Consider the following 21,143-nt stretch of genomic DNA (forward strand, 5'->3'; position numbering starts at 1 on the left):
AAATAAAAAATAATTATTAGAATAATAGAAATAATATAATAATTATTTTTTTATTATTAAAATTATTTTCTTTTAAAGACATGTATAGAATGTTTTAGATTTTTAAATTTTTAGATGATAAATTAATGAATTACTTTCAAAGCCCAACTCTAATTCAAGACATAGATTAAATAGAACTATATAACAATGACAATTAAACATGGCCTAACTATTTTTTTCAGATTTTCATAGACAATATTTAAAATTTGACACAAATAACTATTTTTGGAATATTTATTTTTTTCAAAGCAAACATGGTGCCAAATAAATAAATAAAATAAAAATATAAGATTTTTTTGAAGCAACAACTCTTTGTTATTTCAATCCAAATTACAAAATGGCATGGAATTTTTTAACCAACTTTTGTTATAAAGTAGACCAAACTATATGACAAAACTTGAGCAAAAATAGAACTAACTTTAATTTGGCTTATTTGGCAAAAAAACATTGTAGTAAATGCATGGGAAAAAAAATTAGGTAATAGAATCAATGATGCATGCTTTCTTTGTATTCTAAAAATTCTAAAAATGTTTGTTAACAAATTTTAGAAATGTCTAGCAATAAAACTAATATGAAATTAGATTACAATCCTTTTACACTATCTTATAAAAATTGATCTAAAATAAGTATCTAAAAAACTCTTAATTTACAACAAACAATCTTTAACAACACTCTCAATTACTTCAATGATATGAAAACACTATAGTCAATAGTTATTGAATCTTGTTTTTGGACCATTTGAAAACATCATAATAATAAAATATTTTCATAACTTACATGGATAGAAGGCAAAGTACACGAGGTACTTTGGTTTAAATTGATAGATTATTGTCTAGTTTGTTGGAAAAAAAGAGACAAGAAATGAAAAGATTCTTCAAAATAAACTAAAATTACTATAAAAAAAATTAAAAAAAAAAAAAAAAAAAAACTTAGATCAAGGATAATAAGTTAGTTAGCTTAACTCAGGATTTTTTCATATAACGTTGAAATATCTTAAATTGTGTCTTGTCCTTGAACCAACCTATAGACCTTGTCAAAAGCCGCCCTTGCACTAATCCAAAAACAACTATTCTTCTTGTAGAAAGATTCCAAGTCCATTCCAAATCCACCAATGATTGGCAAACTTTACAAGGATGAAGTTGGTGGTTTAGTGTGATGGAGGAGGTGGTTTAATATGTTTTTATGGACTGTTTACGCCAATTCATTGTGTTGATTTAAGGGCTCAAAGCATAAAACCCGTTTGAAATTTTATTACAATTCAACCACTATGGCTTTTGTAATTTTTTCTTCTTGAGCACATCGAAACCTTACTTCTCCACCAAAATGTTCTTTTTTTTTTTTTTTTTTTTTTTTTCAAAACATCAATGTTAATCAGCAAATGTTCAATGCGTCAGTATTAATCAGCAAAATGGTGAATCCCCTTGTGTTTCAAAAAACACAAATAAACAAACCCTAACTACAGTGACTGCAGGTGACAGAGCTCTGTGATGCCCCCACTTGAAACACAATTTCACAATCACCGAGGAGAAGCTGACAATCGTTCATAGATGCATAGGAGAATCATGTGTTTCAGAATCATCATTTGAAACAGTTGTCCTGCGTTGATTTCAAAGGCTAAAGTTAGTATGCATGGCGTTGAGCTTGAAGCATCAGACCCTTATAGCAAACGTTTTTTTGTTAAAGATACAACATGTAGGACCAATGCATTCACTTAGGAAGAAGCCTTCATTCTATTAATAAAACTAGCTGTTTAGAACGGTTGACTGCATAATGCTAACAGAACTCGCTTCCCCTGCATTAAAATATGCAAAAACAAATTCAGAATAGCACGTTCATGTCAGTGATTCCATGAACTAGGAACAATCTGCAGACAAATCTCTTGGCACTGCACATGAATCGCAGCAGCTTTACATCCCCCGCTCGTATTGATTGCAGGTATTGAGTACTCGTCGTTGAAGTTCCAGCACCATTTCACAGTCTCCGAGATGCAGCTGTTGCTTTCTTTACTGTTGCTTAAACTAGCTTGCCATCGCAAATCAGGTAAAGCACATATTATTTGCATATGAATATTTTTTGCATTTGAAAACTCCTCCCGCCATTGGCAGGAATGGGTATCATTCCCAATGGTTCCATGTACGAGAAACGTGTTACAGGGTTCAGGCTTGACCAGGAATTGCTTTCTCCGGATTGGGTTCTATGTTTGCAGTTGCGTGATTAAACCACCAGTAATGCTTCCGTGAAGACTTCCAAATGAAGGTAAAGGTTGAGCTTCACTGTTCAGATCTGGACGAAACGTCTGATCGTGTAGAATAAACGCTACAGAAGCTCACAATTTTTTAGTAGAATAACGCAACTTTCAACCGGAAGCGTCGAGATATGGTAAAGCAAACTTCATTTTTGTATTGATAATAAGAATTCAGTCACAGTAGAAACTGAAGCTACATAGTGTTATAACCTAGGCAAATAGTTCTTGCTATGAACTACATGGCAGGAATCCAAATGGTTCGTCCTCAGAATGTTTCTGGAACCGTCATATCCGTTACTTGGGAAAGTGAATAGAAAAACCAATTATTAAGAATTACAGCGTTGCTGCCTCGAATAATGGTCTAACCTACCGATCAAATCTAGCTTATGTCGATCGATAAATTCTCTGTACAAATGGTTGGTGTCAGGCTGGTCCAGGCTGGTGCAGGCCATGATCATGGGATGAAGAGCTTTTAACACCTCTGAAGACCCTCAAGAGTCTCCGGGTGCGTTAGGAAAAGCTTTCGCGTTGTACACTTGTGATGAAATATCATATTGCTGATGGGTCTTCGTCTATGCTATCAATAACATAATTGTAGACGATTGTAAGAATCGGCAAGTGTAACCAGCAGCGGATGGTTGAAAAACCGTCCTGAAAAAATGATTTGAAAGAGGTGTGTTGATGATCCGGTTCAGTGTAGGGGAAGGCAGCCAATCGAAACTTTGGTATTCCGTCTGACATTTTGAGCTTCCATAACTCTTCTCGCTGTTTTATCAGCGCGCCTGACTTCCACGGTTGCTTTTTCCCCCTCTGCTTTCCTGCGTCCCATCGCCAAGTCGTTCTGCGTCGTCATCAAACCCGAACGATTCACGTCCATTTTGAACTGCAGCAGTGGAATTGAACAACATGATCATGAAAAATTCTTGGGAAAAACAGAACAGATATAAGCAAATTGTGGTTCTTGCTGTTGATTACTTGCTTTTTTAATGTTTACTCTTTGTGTGTCATTTTAATGTGGAAGAAAACCTTGTTCTTATAATTAACATTTAAATAAAAATATAGAGGTGATTCGCTAACCTCAGATTGTTTCATCACAGACGAGGGTTTGGCTCGTTCATGGACTTCCAAGGAATTGACTCCTTTCTCCTCATGGTATCTGTTTATCGTTCAAGGAAACATTCGGGCAAATACGTTAGAATAACCAAACTCAAATTTTAAACTCTGAACACACATCTCATCAACCAACCTCAAAGTGTACTAGTAGAGCTTGAAGGTCGAAGCGTCGTATGCGGCAATCGTTCATTTCCACAGTTAGATAACCCCAAAACGGAAATCAATAATCGAATTAAAAAAAGAGCAAGATTTACCGACCTGTCGGCTGGCCTGAAGTATTTCGCTTCCTCTCTGTGGTTTCGAGCTGTGCTGTACGCCTTGAGTTTTGGAACCGGCTCAAATACCTCTGCCTGTAAGGACCTCCTCAACGGCCTTTGAAGTCCACCTCGATCTAAAGATCACAACCATCAGATAAAGAGTATCAGCGAGTCGATCAGAATGGCTGCCACGGTGAGTAGACCATCATTCCTTGAAAAATTTGACATCCGGATCGTTTTAATCATCAATCACAACGCAACATTAACGGAACAGAACGCGTAACGAAAGCTCAGTACACATATGAAATCGTACCACGAAAGATTTTCTTTTGCGTTTGAGTGTCATGTAACAACACGCCCTTCAACTCGCCACTTGCAGAGCGTTCGAGAGAGCGCACGACTCGTTTAAAATCCATGGACCGGGTTCGGCGTGATTTCCTGCTCACAGTTTGCGGAGGTGGGGGAGGATTCGATATGTCAGAGTTGGGATTGGAGACTTTCACAGCCTCGTGTTGGGTCTCAAGGTCAGAATGGTTGGCAGACGAGTCCCGTGTGCTCATGCCTGCCGCATTCCCCGCTGCCAACATCTGCTGCCATTCAGAAGTTAAGCTGAACTCTCTTCGGAGGGCTTTACATTCTTGTGCATTGAAATTCTCATGGTGATCGTCCGTGTACTGAAATGCAGGCGGAGATTTAGAGCTACGATCTGCGAAAGATACCCCTAAGCATTAGATACTAGCCAGTAAAATGCGCATAGAAATTCGACGAAGTGGGCACATGACGCAAGAAATCAAGAAAATATGACAAAGCTCACAAGGTTGTAAAGAATTCGGGGAGTGTGTACATTGTGCATTCTTAAATGCGAGCATAAGGAAACTCCCCCCGTTGTAGTGTTCGGCATCGATCCTTGAAAGGTCTACAGAGTTTCTATTAGCTGAGCATTTGGGAGGAGAGATGGTCCTTGACTGCCATAGCACCATGTAGAAAACCCTACTATCAGTATCTCACTCGTGGTGACAACCTAGCAACCAAGAAAACTCAAAAAAAAAACATTTAATATTTTTTTTTGAATCCATTACGAAATCCAGGGAATTTGAGCTGGAATGCTTACTCTGGGTTGAGCAGGTTTGGTAGTATTGTAATTCGATGTTTGAAACCGAGATGTGCAGCTGAGATGGTCCGACCCAGAGGGAGAAGAATGGAACGATTCAAAGGAGGATGGAGGGCTTTCATCATCAGGATCGTCCAGCACGGAAATGGGACTAGTCTGCTCCAGCCACGCCTTGACTGTTTCTCGCGACCGATACATGCGCTCGGATGTAACAGATGGAACTGCACAACCACTCGACTGGATCGATTTGCCGGATTCTTGTTCTTCGTGCCACCGAACATACTTGCCTAGCGATCGGTTGGCATGGTTGGAGGCGCGGTTATGGGGCTTGTCTGGGAGTTGCTTCCCCAAGCATTGCGTCGCTCTTGAACCGATGGACATCTCCGCAAGAATTTCGGAAAACTCTACACTACCCTGAGAACGCTTCTCCTTAGCAATGAACCTCACTAATAAATCCTGGTGTCCCGATGAGCCACAGTATTGGCCGCAACGAGGAGCTTGAAATTCAATCCGAACGGAACGTACACCGACGATGATAAATAATACTTCGTATTCCAACCTAACGCTTGAGACTTACTACGGCGGCTGTATCTGACGACCCGAAACTATTTCAGAATGTCCCCACACTACGATGCCAATACCCACATTAATTTCAGCGACAACAACTAACTCAGCGCTCCAAATACTCGTGAACTGAGCCAAACAATCAACCTGCGAAGCCGTCCGCAACCACAAACGTTGCAAGACGAGTCATAAATCACCACAAACTCTCTCACTCCGCCACCCGAGCCACCCACCCACAGGAGACCAACACCCCAGAAATGGAATCTTCAAAACAAATAATCGAAATGCGCACCCAACTCCCACAAACGGAGCCTAACCCACAATGCGCACAAGCAGACCCTCTGACACTACCCCGCCTAAACCTCAAAACTGACTGAACCGCCACTTGCAGACAGACAATCCCAACACGCCCAGGGTATTCTACCTCTCACCAACTCATTCTGCGCGTATCAAACTCTCACCCCACGTCCCTACTCTGCACGCCACTTCTTCTGATCTTCAACTGGCTTCCGAACACGACCAACTGTCAATCACCCTCTCACTGCAAACTACCTGATAGACCCACGTACACGTCCCTTTATACCGAGGCGCAGGTTTTGGCAAAAACCGACGACTGTATAATAAGGCTCTACTTCCATGAACTTGCCACCACACCACAATACCAACACATATTTTTTTCCCCGACTCCGAGTCCGGAGTGTCTGCGAGGCGGCACTAAACTAAGCACAAAAGCTCGATGCAAGGACACCTGGTGGTCAAATTGCTGTGTGGTGACGCCATGAAGGCCGCGTTTGGGGCCCACTTCGCTTCCGAGCTGGTTGGCTGGCTTCATGGCACAAGAAAGTGGGCGCTTGTAGGATTGGATTACGAAGATGAAGGCACCCAGCAAGTGGACGACGCGATGAAGAAGGTGATTCATGTGCAAAACTGTGTGTTCGTCGCCTTCGGGAATCCAATTCCTTTGGCCTGACCGCGTGCCAGGTGGCGAATGGAGAAAACGCGCTGAGCTGGACATAGGGATGAATATCTCGGGGCCGGGTCCACGCTGGACCAAGACCAGGCAGGTCTCGGATGCCCATGTGTGCTGGGGTGAGGCCCCGTTTCTGGTAAGTATCAGGTACCGCACCACCCCCCCCCCCCCCCCCCTCGTGCTGTGCTGTGCTGCGGAATGGATTTTTATGTGGCGTGTCGGATGAAAGGGGTCGTTTCATCCATATGGGTTTTATCTCTTTGGTATTGATTTGAATGATTACATACAGGCACTGAAATCTCTCTCTCTCTCTCTCTCTCTATATATATATATATATACATATATGTGTGTGTGGCTGGAACTGACACACAGGTTTTGCAGTGAGTGTTTGGCATTCCACTCGACATGGAGATGCCACATCTTTCAGTGATGCAAGGACTTGTATTCAGAATCAACTCAGTGTGCCAAAAGACTGCAGAGATTAGGTGAAAGGAGAAAAGAAAAAAATCATCAATGATTGATCCATCTTCTGGTTGTTTATCTTCATGAACCCACATTATGATAATTAATGATAATAATAATAATAATAATAATGTATGTGCATTAATTGGGCAGCGGGCAGCAAGTCCAAACGTGTCGCATGGGAAGCCTGTGCAGAAGGGTGGGTAGAGAGCAGAGCACACTGACTGCCAAAGCTTTTTCCTTCCTTTATCTGAAGAAGATATGATATGATAGGGTTTTAGTTCCTGTGCTTACATGAGTGACTACATTCTGAGCCAGAGACTGTGAGGAAGTTACGTTCAGATCCATTCACTCTAGAGCAGAGCAGACCAGCCTTCTGGCAACTACAGCAGCAATTCCTTCCACAGGATGATGAACTAATAAACTGGATCAGCCTGACCCACCCCAACAACAGACACGGACGTTGAGGGCAGAGGCCGAGAGGTGGGGTGGGTTATGACTACTCAGGCCCATGCGATATGGTAAACAAACTCTTCTGGGGGAAGAAGGAGAGTATAGACAAAGTAGGGTTTTGTCACGTTGTGAGCACTCTTCGTTTCCATATTTGTCCCCTCTCTCTCATTGGGGTTCTCTGCAAAGGGGCATTATATACCCAACCAAGCCTGTGAGTAGTGGCCCATGTGTGGCTGACCTGGAGTAAGGGGATGCGACAAATCAGGTCAGTGCCTGTACTGCTTGCTGCTGCTGGGTACTCCTCATTGTAGTAGAACCCACAGCTCCATAGCCAACAACAACAACCATCACCACAGAGCCAGCAGCAGCAAGCAGCAGTGGCAGAGGAGAGAGAGAGAGAGAGAGAGAGAGAAAGGAGGAATGCTGCCTGCCATTGAACCTGGCTACTATTATTGCACTGCTCTGATGCCTACTTGGGGGCTGAGCTGTGTCCAGTTTGTGCTCAACACAGGAGCAAAAGTCCTCAGCAAGCAAGTTGAGGAAGGGCACCATAGCAAGTTTTAGGGTATGGAATTCAGTCTCTCACACATGTTTGTGTGTGTCTGTGTGTGTGTGTGTGGACTACATGAAACCCTGCAGAGTGCTTCACCCCCCGCAGCATGATTTTCAGGGGAGGGGGTGGATTCCATTTGCTTTGCTTAAGGGCAGGGAGTTATATCATGTCATCTTGGGGGAACATCGGACATGCTTCACAAAGAAAGGAAACAGTTATATACATGTATATATAGAAGTAAATGGAAATGAGGAAGGATAAATGTAATTCTGGGTAAAAGGCAAGTTGCAAGACAAGGTGTCAATAGAGCAGGAGGGTGTTGTTGAATGCACAGGGTTTGATTCGAGAATACATTCCTGTCTTGCTGGCATCAATGCTTTGGTCAATAGATAAAAATTGAATTGATTGACATAATTTATTCTATTCAGTCCTCAATGTTGTTTGTAATGAATGATAGTACTGTTTACTATACTAAAAATACAGAACTAATGTTGTGCAAAGTAACACCTTATTCTTTCAAAACCATGTCTTTGTCATCGAATTAATTCTTATTTACATTTTTGTTGACATCTTAAATATATCTTCAAAAAAGACAAATATTGAAGATATATTGATGGTTCGGTGTTCAACTTTAAAATATCTGAAACCTTCCACAAGTTTGGTGAAGGTAGATGAAGGTAAAAAAATGGTTAGAAGGCAGGATTTACCAGCAATTAGAAGTATGGCAAAGACTAAGATTAACAAAAATAGGGATTACATACCCAACTGAAATGTTTGGCTAAGCTGTAACTTTTGTATTTTTGTACTTTTGTATTTTTTTATTTTTTATTTTTTTGTGTGTAATTAAGAGAGTTCTACAAAACAAAAAACAAAAAAACAAAAAAATACAAAAATACAGAAACACAAAAAAGACAAATCATATATCATTATGAAGATATTTTGTGCATCAAACTGTATGTATTATGGATGTCCCACATCTTTGGCATCTTTGTAATTTAATAGTATGCACCTGTTGTTGCTGTAAGCTACAAAAGAGTTGTATCCAATTGCAAAGTAGTTCATTATTATGTTTATGTTATTATGGATTTTTGGAATCTTTGGAGGACAACCTGAAGCACAAGATGTGCATGGGGACATATTCCTCTGAAAACACTTGTACTCAAATGCAGAGGAGGATTTGATGGTTTATTGAATCCATTGATATTTTTGTGGAGACATTAGTGTTTAAAGAGTACTTTAATATAATTTTTAAGAATTGTTTTACTGTTTTTGAATAAATATTATTTCATAAAACACACCACAATATATATTTTTTAATGCATATTTTGAAATTTTGAGGGTTTTAGTTGAATGTTTAAATGAAATAATATAAGAGCACTAAGGTGAAACACATCAGAATTCTGATGTGTTTGAGTTGAAATGTCATAAATGAAGAATTCAATAGTTTCTGAAACAAACATATGTATTTTTAAGTCATGAATATAGTATTGAATTTATTTGAAATAAGTTCAATTAAAGGTAAAAAAGTATAAGTCACTGAAAATATTAATGGAAAAGCTCTTAAACATTTAGAATTCATTTTTTTTTTTTTTTTTTCAATAGATCTATGAAAGATTATAACAGATACAAACAAGCTTTCATAAAGAAAAATAAAATAAAACGAAATAAAATAAGAGCACCAAGATGAAACAAAGTTCAAGGTGACAGAAAATATATTTTAAACTATGATGATAATAAGCATTTTAACGTGTCCAATTGTGTGTGACAGATTGATCATGCATTTTTAAAAAAATTGTGTTTGAATTTATATCAAGGATCATTTCTATACATTGACCAATGTCAAAGAAACTTGTGTAGCATAAAAAAGATGGAGATAACTCAAATTATACCTCAGAGGCAATAGTATTGAGACACACACATTTTATGATGCAAATTGGATGAACCATTAAAGAATTGTATATATATATATATATATATATAGAGAGAGAGAGAGAGAGAGAGAAATAAAAGCTATTCTGTAGAAATACAAGAAAAAATCTGTAGTTACATGTTTTTATCATGGAAGTGGAAAATATGGTTATAAGCTCATATTGTACAGACTGTATGTGATTTAGAAAACTCAAGGAAGACATTTAACTTATGCAAGCAAACCCAATATCAATTGTACGTGACAACCGAAAATATGTTGTATATTTAAAAATATCCAAATATTATACTTGAAATAAAATATAACCACATGTTGATAAACTCCGTTATAACAATAAAAAAAATAATTCAAATAATTTAAAGTTATATTATTTATGATTTTTATAGATATTTTAGATATTGTGGAAAAAAATAATGAAACAGTTGTTGTGTACCAAGTTTAAGATAAAATAGAAATTCCTTGGGTGACACAAACTGTTTTTAAAATGGCATTTTTTTCTTCTTCACTGATTTAGTTAATTAAATTTCTATCGTTTTTTTTGTTCTGAGTGTCACAAAAACAACAATATTAGAATTTCAAAACTCGAATTTCTTTAAGCTTTGAGATAAGTAGGATTCTGAGTAGACATTTAGTGGAGTAGCATAGAAAGTTGTTAACTTTTAATTTTTTAAAAAAAAATTCTCTAACTGATTCTTGTAAGAGAAAGATTTAATTTTTTATTGACATATTTTTACGTATTATAATATTCTAGTCAAAAGAACAAAAAAGATTAAAAAATAATTAATCATCCTTCAAATTTATACAATCACTTTATAGTAAATAATTTTATTTTCATAATTTTATATATATATATATATATATATATATATATATACATATGATGTGATTGTTGATGGCTGAGATTTGAAACAACTACGATTCACTAGAAACTTAAATTGATTATCAATTTACCACAGCAACAAGCAAGATTGTATTGAGGTTTTGATTAGGTGTCCAAATTTCATTTTAGAGAATTAAAATTAGGAAAACAAAAAACTAAGATCTCCAGTGATCTGAACATTTCTACACATCAAATTGTGGGAATGGTACTTGTGTTACAAAAACTACATCAAATAAATATTAAAAATTAATCAACAACTAAATAATTTGAAAGTCTAGTCAACTTTTAAAAAATAACAACAGCAATAGTAGTAATAATTTTTATGCTCACATTCTAAAAACAGCACATAAACAACACAACATTGTTCTCAAATCATTTCATGAAACACACAACCACTCAGTTGGGGAGGGTGCTCCATTCTGCACTTCAAAGTCCCCTTCAGTAAAGCACTACTAGACAACAACAACAACAACAACAACAACAAAGCCACATGCATCTGAATTTTCCACAACACTCTGTAGAAGCTCTGTATGAAATTTGGAATTTAAGGCACATAAATTGCAAGCCATTTCACAGCTTTGAGATACTGAAGCAGACTCCAGGGTTTCCCCAGAGTGTTGCTTCTTCAACGCACATGGTTGAGATGGGATGAAATATCTTTCAAATAACTAAACATTTGTAAATGCACACTTTCAACCCATGCAAAGAGCTCCGCTGCATTTCAACCACAATACTTCCACTTCAAGTATAGTATCTATGACATAAAGATATATATAATGTTGGGTCCCTTTGAAGAATGCCCAGATCTTTAGCAATTGAGCAAATGGCAAAGCTGCACCTAAGCAAGGTCAGAGTTGTGTGTGTGAGGTCCTCGTTATGGTCTTGTGAGCAAACATTTTTTGCTCTTCTCTTTAAGGCAAATGAAACGAGAGAGAGATACCCTCACACAAAAAAAGCAAACTGATGCTGCACTCAGTTTCAATGCACGATGTTTCCATTTATGTCTTATATTCTCAACTTAAAAAGCCTGGTGGACCGTTTCTTCTTCAAAAGCAGCATGTGACCCACAGAAAAAAATTTGCTGGTCAAAGCGTCTCAGCAATTGTGGGTAATGGGATCCTCAACAAAGCAAAGTTGAAATGCACAAATAAAATTGCACATTTCAAGGGTTGATTTGTCACAGATGGCAACATTGTGTATGTCTGTATATGAGGAAGAATTAATACTATGAAAGCATCTGCGATTGATTCAAAAGCCAGAGATATTTATGAACCAATTTTGACTCACACTCATGCTGCCCTCACTCAACTTCTATTCTTCATATATATATATATATATATATATATATATATATAATTTAGTGATATATTTTTATTTCTTTTCCATTTTTTACACTTGGATTTTTGTGTCATGACAGGTGTGTCAAGGAAGATTCCAGGGGGCTGTTGTAGGCGCTGACTTGTCATGAAGAGAGAGTGACACCTCAGGCATTGAGGTCAAAGTAATTAAGCATTGGAGGTGTTTTCAAGTCATAGGATAAGGTCACTGCACCTTGTGCGGCTCCATCTTTTGACTTGATAATGCCAAAATTTTATTATAAAAAATGTAAAATAAAATAAAAATGAAAAAGGTTGACGGAAATGGACCCACAAAGAGGCATCAAAAAACGAGGTTGTGCAACTTGACCTGAAATTGATCAAACTGTGTATTTGGCACTATTATCTCAATTCATGATGAGCTCCTATCACAAGAATAGGAATATATATATATATATATATATAGTAACTAATGAAGATAAAGGTTACAACATGTGTAACAATTGTCAAAGCAATTTGAGTTTGGAATTTTTAGGAACAAGTGAAATCCAAGTGTGGTACAAATCTCCAAATGTAAAAATTTAAACACATGTTTTGAAATGTATTTGTAAAGCATTTTATTAGTGTTATTGTGGATTAACAAAAAGAAGGATGGTGGCAGCATTTAAGTGACTAAAATCTGTATGTAGATTCACCTTGTACAAAATAAGATTAAACCCATCTGAATGTTTAATTCTCTTAAGTTATTCAATTGGAATATTTCAAGGGTGTTGTTAATACCACCACAGTTTTTGCTACAGATACTACAATTTGTCATCCACAATTACAATTTTGCGATTGCCACCACAACTTAACTTTATTAACTGATTATACATATATATATATATATATATATATATATGCTGAAAAAATTAATCAAATTTTTTTTGGAGTAAAAAGAAGAAAAAAAAAGATGTTGAAAAAATGACAAATTGTGATGCCAATACCCTATTTCAAAACTACACCAGAGATTTTATGTTTTTTTGACTTTGGGTTTACTGTGGATTTGAATTACTCTGAATTGCAAAACTTCCAAAACTCAAATTACATATTGTCTTAAGGAGTCAGTCATGGTTTAAAAAAATTAACATATGAGAATGGAAAAGAGTTAAGCGTTAACTTTACACTACGTTTTTTAAAAGAAATGGCCAAACAGCAAGAATCATATTGATGACGGGTGAAAAAATTGTCATAAAATCTTTTTAGCAATTAGTTTGGAAAGGCTCTTGAGGTGACTATAATGATTTCTTGCCAGATTGTCTTGTTAGATCCGTAGGGGAAATTCTAAATGAAAATCTTTGGCATGTGACTCCTTGTTGAGGACCACAGACATTCGTTCAAAACTGAAAGTTAATGATAGAGGATTGATGTTCCAGATGTTTATAGTTGTGCGCTCAACGCTGCAAAAGTCACCCCAATTGTTGAACCTCTGCAGGCATCACCAGATGCTCACGAACATCCACTAGAGATCTGCACGTTTTGTATGTTCCCTGATCAACTCCTCATTATTTCTTAACGAGCATCCACCGACAAGTAGTGTTGAAAACGTCGGAGCATGAAGGAATGTGTAGGAAGACTGAAAGGAGAGGACCTTGAGACAATAGATTGAACACAAATGCAGATGCTGTTAGTGGATTTGGTTTACTTCCAGATGGTACAAGCGAAGTCTCCAGTAATGTGTGAGCGTATGGTACTTGAAAACCGTGATTGTAACATGCCCGAAGTCCCTAAAACAGATTCTCTGTTCAGACGGCAGCTCTGAATTCACCTAACAAATCTATACAAAAAAATAAAAAAGTGAATTTGGAAAAATAATGCTAACTGAAGAATTGTGTTTGATTGGTCGTGTCAAGCAATCACCTAGCCATTATATGCAAGTCACCACATCAACGTGAATATCCTTCAGCAATCCCACCACCTGCTGCATAGTGGGTCGCTTGACAGGCAGCTCCGCAGTGCACAAGTATCCAATTCTGAGCGTCTCCAGCATCTCACTCTCCACGCCCGTAGCCAGAAGCTTTGGGTCCAAGCACTTGTAACCCTGCTTCTCACGTATCAAAGTCCTCACCCAACCGACCAAGTTGCCTCCATAGCTCTCGTGGAAGTACTGACCTGTAGGAGGCTTCCCTGTTACAAGCTCCAACAAGACGACGCCAAAGCTGAAAACGTCCCCGCGGCTGGTGGCCTTCCAGGTTTGGGTATACTCTGGAGGGATGTAGCCTGGTGAGCCACCCATCAAGGGCCCCGAGTCACAATGTTTCCCAGATTCAACCAAGTCCGCAAGGCCGCAGTCCGCCAAATGGGGCTCGTACTGAGAATCCAGCATGATGTTGGCGGTTGTCACGTCGCGGTGGACTACGCTAGGGACGCTGCCATGGTGCAGGAAGGCAAGTGCTCGTGCTACGCCGACGGCGATTCGGTGCCGGATTGGCCATGCCAACTCCTCAGGGACGATGAACCGCTCGGGGGCATCTTCCCATTTCTCCTTCGTCCAGTTTTCTGGATGATGTGTATCTGCATGTGTACAGGATGCCACATTTTAAACACTGCACATTCAGCCTCTAATGCCAGAAATGAAAACAAAGAGCACAAACTCAGCACAAAGATTTTTCATCTGTTATGCACTCTACGTTTACAAATCAAAGCAGCATTTTTTGTCTTTTCTTTTCTTTTTGGGCTGTCACAAGACAATGAAAAAGAAGAGCACTTCCTGAGCATGGACAGAAAGTGCACAGCTATGCAGGTTCAGATCCAGGGCGACAATCTGCTAGCTCAAGTCCAGAAGTCACAAGCAATATAGTTTTAGCAATCAGGTTGAGCTTGAGAATGAGAATGCATGTAGTGGCACGCAGGATGCCATCAGCCACACAGAAAACAGGATCACTCGGGGCATGGAAAATTTTGTGTCACCTGGTGAGTCGTGAAGGCGTTGGTGGACGTCAGCATTCTCCATGAATTCATAAACTAGAAGCCTCTCGCCCCCCACTAAGCAATAACCCACTAGGGACACCAGATTCTCATGCCTGATTTTCCCCAGCGCCTCCAGCTGTGCAGCTTTCTCCAACTCGTTGGCAGGGCCACAATCGCGGAGAACCTTGACGACAATCTTGAAGCCCCCTTGTAGCGTCCCCTTGAATGTCGGTCCGTATCGCCCATCAGCGATCTGGGAGTCGTTGTGGAACTTGGACGTGGCTTGCAAGAGATCGGCAAATGTGAGATTAAGCAAGGGCTTCTCGAACATAATCACTGGAATAGACGCTGGTTGCGGCACTTGGCATGCCCATCCACAAGGGTCCGACTCAAACGTCAGAGGACCTGTAAGGTAACTGGAGTTATCTTTCCTGGGCTTTTTCTTAAACCTTTTGCGCTTCTTGTGAAACAGCATGTATGTGCTAAGTAAAGCACAGAAAGCCAGGCAGAGTCCAATCACAATACCCAAGACAGCACCTGCTTCCATGTCTTTCCTGGTATGTCCTTTTCCCCTCACGATTGGGGGATGATCAATTAGCGGAGGTAGTGCAGGATCAGGAGAAGGGTTTGGCAAAGGGAGAGCCGAAGGAGCAGTGGAAGTGTCACCAACCGGGCAAGGTCTATTCACAATTCCACAGAGAAATGAATTTCCAGTAAATGACGTATTAGCAAACTTAATCCACTGGTTTGGCACTTCACCAGTCAGGTTATTGAAGGAGAGATCCAAGCTACTCAGATTCAGTGAACCAAGCGCCGGAGGGATCTGTCCATTCAGGTTATTGTAAGAGAAGTCTAGAGTCGTTATGTTAGTTGTCAGAGACAGATTTTCAGGGATGGGGCCGGTGACGTGGTTGTGAGACAGATCTAGATGTACCAAGCTCTGCAATTCACCGACCGAGTCTGGAATGGAGCCATTTCTGTTGCATGATGAAAGGTTGAGGTACACGAGACTCCCTGCATGGCTTAAGTCTGGAAGAGATCCCTCCTCGAACTCATTCGCCGCTAAGCTCAAATGCTGCAGTGAAGTCTTCTTAACTAGACCCATCGGAATACTCCCGTTGAGACGATTTGCAGAAAGATCTAGCTTCGTCAGTAAGGGCAAGTTGGCCAACGTTTCTGGGATGTTGCCAGTAAAGTTGTTCCAACTAAGGTCCAATTCCTCTAGCAGTGTGGTGAAGTTACCAGGTATAGGGCCTGAGAACCAATTCCTTGTCAGTCGAACCACTGCCAGATTCTCTGAGGCGAGTAAACCGTTCGGAATGGGCCCACTAAAAAAATTATGGCTGCAGTCAATAAATCGAATTTTTTCACTGCTGGTACCCCACGGTAGTGGAGGCAGAGGACCCCAGAGTCTGTTCTTGGCCACTGAGAGAGACCGCAAGTAGGGAATCTTGGTGATACTCACCGGTAACATACCGTGCAGATTGTTTGAGGCGACATTGAACTGCCGGAGCTGTCCCAAGTTGGAAAGATCCGGAATTTCACCTTCGAAGCCATTGTTTGAAAGGTCTAGGACGCGGATCTGCCATAGCCAATTAAACTCCGGAAGAATTGGACCAGTGAGAAGGTTGCTACTCAAGTTCAGTTGAGCCAGCTCTTGGCTTAGAGAAAAGAAGATTTGGTACGGCACGTTGCCTGTGATTCCATTCGAGGATAAATCAAGGTATCTGAGGAACCTGGTATTATTAAGCATAGGCATGGGCCCGGTGAAGTTGTTGCCATGGAGATCCAGGACATTAAGACTCCTTAAATTGCCAAGAGAATTAGGTAATGCCCCGCTGAGAAGGTTTTCTGAGAGGTCTAACTTCAATAGCTGGTAGAGGTTGATCCACTGTGGTAGGATTCCAGTTAGTCTGTTGTTGGCAAGCCCCAAGTGCATCAGGTTTCGCAGGTTGAAGATGTCATATGGGATACTTCCTGAAAGGAAATTGTTGGAGAGTTCCAGGACCGTCAGAGCCGTGAGAGCACCCAAGGTATTGTTCGGAATGGATCCATTCAAGCTTAATCCACCAAGGTTCAACGTATAAATCCGCTGTTGGGCACCCAACCCAATGCATGTGAGGCCTTCCCATTGGCACGTTGGGACTGAGGAGTTGAATACCAAGGAGTAGTCAGGTAGGACATTCCTGAGGAAGGCAATGAGGTTCTCTTCATCCTCTCGCAACGTTTGAGCAGACGCGGTCCCATGATTGAGTAAAATCAACACCACTAGCAGCAAAGTTACAATCTTTCCAGTAGGCCCCGTCATGTGTGTGGACTTACTTAGGTGCTAGTTTTCTCTCATCTCGGTCTTGTCAGAGGACGGAAATACAGTTCTCAAGGGAAGAGTTGGGGCATTTAGGGAGATATGAAGCACGGTATGCAGTATGTCTCATGATTTTTACTTGTACATGCCCTGCATGATCGAAGAAGCAGCCGAAAGTACTCCTCCAATTCGGTCATCTGGTAGGATGCAGTAGTACTCGCTGCAAAGTCTGGTTCCAAGGCTGAGAGAACCTAACTACTGGAAGACAACTACACCTCCTGTTGGCTTAGAGCCATTGCTGCAAGAATGCGTCTGCTGCATCATCAGAGCAGGAGAAACTGTCAGTGAATACCATCTTTTTCTGGAACAAACGTGCGGCAGACCTTTCACATGTCTCAAAAAGAATATAGCAGTACTATACATTTCAGATCACAGATAGACATATTTGTGACTTATAAGCACAATACCGTAGCCACCAGCTCTAGATTGTGCGTATGACTGTATCACAAATATAAATAGGCAGCTCAAATCATACGTTTCCAAGTTGCATACCATCACAGATGTTCTTGCTCGTGTGAATTCCTTTTTGGGGACAAGTTAAGCAGTAGAAAATTTCACAACCATGAAACTCGTAAGATCTTAACTGCAGATACATGAGAATTTAACTCAAAAGTTCGTATGGCTAGAACGTACACTCTACTGAGTTTCTTTACAAGTGTGATCAGATTAAAACAACACGATCAGAGAAATCGAGCACAATGAAAATGCAGTCTTTACTATCATACAAGAGTGATCCTAAGATAGACGTATACTGTACATGGTATCTCTATCAAGGACACCAGGAATGAATTTGAAGCCCTTTGACTCTCTTTTAATGTAAACACTACCCTTCACTCGGTACCGTCCCACAGCGAGATTGCTCCTGCTGGGTGCACAGCGCATGTGATTCGATAGTTAGACTGGCTATGGAAATTACGAGTTTCTGTAAATACTACTGTTGACTCCTGGGAATGGCTGTGACCTAATACGATTTTCGCAAAAAGTGTGCAACTCACACCTTGGACCTATTCGCCTACACAATTGTCCCAGTTTGAACTCGCCGTGCCGGCCACATTTCGATACACCAGAATCGCGAAAATATGCCCGTCATTGGCACACAGTCTCACGGAGGACTGCATCCAGAATTCAATCCGAAGCTTCATGCAGTGGAAAACTGTTACCAGAATGCCCGATCACATTACTCTCATTCAACTCTCCGCAGGTCGAGAATTACAAACTGCGTAGTCCATAGTTGAAATACTTTAATCGACACTAGCAAACCATTTCCAGTGTCACTGAGTCCACTACAGACCCAAAGATGACAAGATCGGTATCTACAGACAACTCGGTCGCTCACCGAAATTGCCGACCCTTGATTAAATTGAACCAGGTGATGGCTTGGTGATGAGGACATACCTGTGTTACCATTGCGTGGAAGTGATCACCCCCATTGCACTCTGCTATTCTTTAAACGCGAGCAAACCCTCGAATTGCACAAACCCACGTCAAGCGCTGCTCCACTCCATCCCTGCATCTGTTCCTCGAGGGGCTCCACATCTTCCACCAACTGATTCGCCACTACATGATCCTTTCCGGGGGGAGTATGTGCGGGGAGACCAATGGAGCAGCACGTAGGAACTGAGGACTGCAACGCAGAGAGTTATAAACCAAACATCCCCAAGGGAACGAATCTCCTCCTCCCTCACCGCAATCTACATTGCATCGTGGGGATGCTGCACCGAGTCCCGCAGACTCAAAGTCCAAACGCACGGCGTTGAGGAGGCTTGTGAAACAGGCGGAACTCTCTAACCCTCCGGGTGCAGCAAAGCTCTCTGTTCCGCGCATGCATCACAAGATCCATCAACAACGGCAGCCAACGCAGGGGCGAGCACATGAAGGCAACGGAATTAGCTGCGGGATTGGAATCATGGTCTCTTTCGGAGCCCAATGAGCGCCGACAAGCACGGCCAATGGGACGAGTAATGTGGATCTGGATTGCAGCGGGGGAAGTATTAATAGCCACATCCCGCCTTTCTGCTTTGTCTGTTGCCTTGACAACTTCTCCTCGCGGCCGCACCTCACGAAAACTCCACCTCCGAGCGCGAAACCAAAAAATAAAAATCACCCTCGAAATATTCTACAAACATTTGTAGCATTTGAAGAGATTCGACTGTGACTGGTACAGAAAGTAAAAAAATAGGGCTGAAATTTTTTTAAAAATTAAAAAACGGGATTTATTGATGCAAAATGTATTCTGGGCTTAAGAAAATGTTCGATTACATCTTGAAATCGCTGACTATTTATAGACCTATGCAAATTCACACACAACTCCAACTGATGAAAACCAACTGAACCGTGCATACATTGTTCTACACCATACAAGCTTTGGAACAGGGTGATGATGATTCGATCAAAAACTGCAGTAAGTACGAAGTTTTATATTTTTACTACGTTTTGTAAATGTCAAAGAACAGGGGCAAATTTCTCTGATATAATACCCACAAACATTTTGTTCAAATGTTCTCTTTTGTTTATCTGAAGGCAATCTTACAATCCTGTTAAAATGCTTGTTAGAAATTAACACAACTGTCCGGTAGTCATGATTCTTCATGCTCTCGAACTTCGTCTGTCCGCCATGTCTCCTGCTTCTTCTTCTTCTTCGTCACCACCAAATGCATGCACAGGAACACGACGATGGAGAGAGACCCACACTGCCCCGACTCCAGTTACAGGTGCATTTATGGAGCTTACATAGTCGATTTATTTTTATTTTTATTTTTGTCCGATGAGGAGGAAGTAAAGCATGTTCCTGCACTCGTGCGCAGCGCATTGTGGGTCGTCCTGCCCCGATCTTTGAGGCGACCTGATCCAAGCTCCAGGTCTTCTTCCCTCCGATTCTCGGAAGCTCCAGCTCACCCAACATGACCCAACGCGGGCTGATCACAACGTGCTTCTAGTCCCTGTAGCGTCGCGAAGCTCCCCAGCTTTGCAACTTGCACGTCAACCGACTACGGAGTCAGTCCGACTCGTCACCTGAAGCCAAGGAAGTGGCCGACCTGGTGCAAGTTCTAGGCAGTTCTTCAACTGCAGCTTGTCGCCATAGCAGGGTTACAAATTCCCGCATCATGGTGGCGACATTTGCTTTATTTCCGAGACTCGTAAATTTTGCAGCTATCCCGCAATTCTGCTTTGAGTTTCTTAGAAAATTTAGGGCAGGATTTCGTTTAAAATGCCGCCTTGTTTGGAAACTATGCAGCTTTTCGTTTTAGAATCGTGTTGAAACATAAGATACTGAATTTTGTTCTTTGAAAATGTAAAATAAGCACCACATTTATCATTTGAGATTTGTTTCCAATTAAAAACTTGTGTTCCAAGTGGTAACATATGATGAGTCTTTAATATATATTTATATATATATATATATATATATATATATGGATTAATTTTAGGAGAATGTTAAAGAGACAGTTTTTTATTAAATTGACCCACCCATCCTAAAAAAATATGACTTCTAGATTCATTTCTCCACTACTAGATCCAAAATCAATGAAAACCAGCCACATTCATCATGATTATCATGTTCTTCATCTTGGGTAGATTGATATAGTAAAAACCTGGGTCTGTTTAACATTCTCCTAATTTTATTAGCTTTACCTTATTTTGGGTGTTCCAAATATTGAACAAATAATTAAGAAATTATCATCATGATAAAAAGTAAAAAATTAAAAAGCAATCTTATTTTACCAACACCAATTTCCCATAATGCTCTCTGTTTTTTTTCTGATAAAATAATATATCGCTCAAGTTGAAGATCATGTTGAAGAGTAAATTTTAGCAATCAACACCTAAACTTAGCCATAACTTGAAGAATGTAAAGTTTGAAACTTGAGGATTTAGAAATGGAGAAAGTTGTAGACAATTTCATACAATTCTAAATTGGGTACACTATTCTAAACTCAG

At 40.2% G+C, this 21,143-nt stretch overlaps 2 protein-coding genes and 1 long non-coding RNA gene across 4 annotated transcripts; 1 reads left to right on the top strand and 2 right to left on the bottom strand.

Annotated features, from left to right (window-relative positions):
* Window positions 1-2,414: 2,414 nt before the first annotated feature.
* LOC112280422 (uncharacterized) lies at window positions 2,415-5,867 on the bottom strand. The gene is made up of 6 exons (XM_024515896.3): window positions 4,766-5,867; window positions 4,499-4,619; window positions 3,968-4,360; window positions 3,656-3,788; window positions 3,362-3,440; window positions 2,415-3,167 (listed from the first exon to the last, which is right to left on the bottom strand). Exons 1-6 carry the CDS (start codon window positions 5,144-5,146, stop codon window positions 2,976-2,978), a joined length of 1,299 nt encoding a protein of 432 aa, XP_024371664.1. The 5' UTR covers window positions 5,147-5,867; the 3' UTR covers window positions 2,415-2,975.
* A 4,728-nt stretch (window positions 5,868-10,595) lies between these two features.
* On the top strand, window positions 10,596-12,505 carry LOC149989502 (uncharacterized). The gene is made up of 2 exons (XR_016502080.1): window positions 10,596-11,682; window positions 11,992-12,505. It is a non-coding gene; the product is annotated as an uncharacterized LOC149989502 (long non-coding RNA).
* Window positions 12,506-13,530: 1,025 nt separating this feature from the next.
* On the bottom strand, window positions 13,531-20,538 carry LOC112280591 (uncharacterized). Of its 2 annotated transcripts, none has more exons than XM_024516234.3 (3): window positions 18,600-20,538; window positions 14,840-17,456; window positions 13,531-14,443 (listed from the first exon to the last, which is right to left on the bottom strand). In XM_024516234.3, the coding sequence occupies exons 2-3, from the start codon at window positions 17,145-17,147 to the stop codon at window positions 13,797-13,799; spliced, it is 2,955 nt and encodes a 984-aa protein (XP_024372002.1). In that variant the 5' UTR covers window positions 17,148-17,456; window positions 18,600-20,538; the 3' UTR covers window positions 13,531-13,796. The 2 variants fall into 2 exon arrangements, with proteins under 2 accessions (XP_024372002.1, XP_090104864.1); XM_090248738.1 differs by having other exon boundaries at window positions 14,840-17,459.
* Between the last annotated feature and the right edge of the window lie 605 nt (window positions 20,539-21,143).

This window comes from Physcomitrium patens, chromosome 3 (assembly GCF_059467195.1).
Source record: "Physcomitrium patens ecotype Gransden chromosome 3, ASM5946719v1, whole genome shotgun sequence".
NCBI classification, from domain to species: Eukaryota; Viridiplantae; Streptophyta; class Bryopsida; order Funariales; family Funariaceae; genus Physcomitrium; species Physcomitrium patens.

Coding starts and splice junctions, on each gene's coding strand:
- LOC112280591 (XM_024516234.3), bottom strand. CDS start 17,147: ATGACGGGGCCTACTGGAAAGATTGTAACTTTGCTGCTAGTGGTGTTG. Junction 14,444..14,839: donor ACGCCTTCACGACTCACCAG/GTGACACAAAAT, acceptor GTACACATGCAG/ATACACATCATCCAGAAAAC.
- LOC112280422 (XM_024515896.3), bottom strand. CDS start 5,146: ATGTCCATCGGTTCAAGAGCGACGCAATGCTTGGGGAAGCAACTCCCA. Junction 4,620..4,765: donor CCAAACCTGCTCAACCCAGA/GTAAGCATTCCA, acceptor GTGCTATGGCAG/TCAAGGACCATCTCTCCTCC. Junction 3,789..3,967: donor GCAAAAGAAAATCTTTCGTG/GTACGATTTCAT, acceptor TGTGATCTTTAG/ATCGAGGTGGACTTCAAAGG.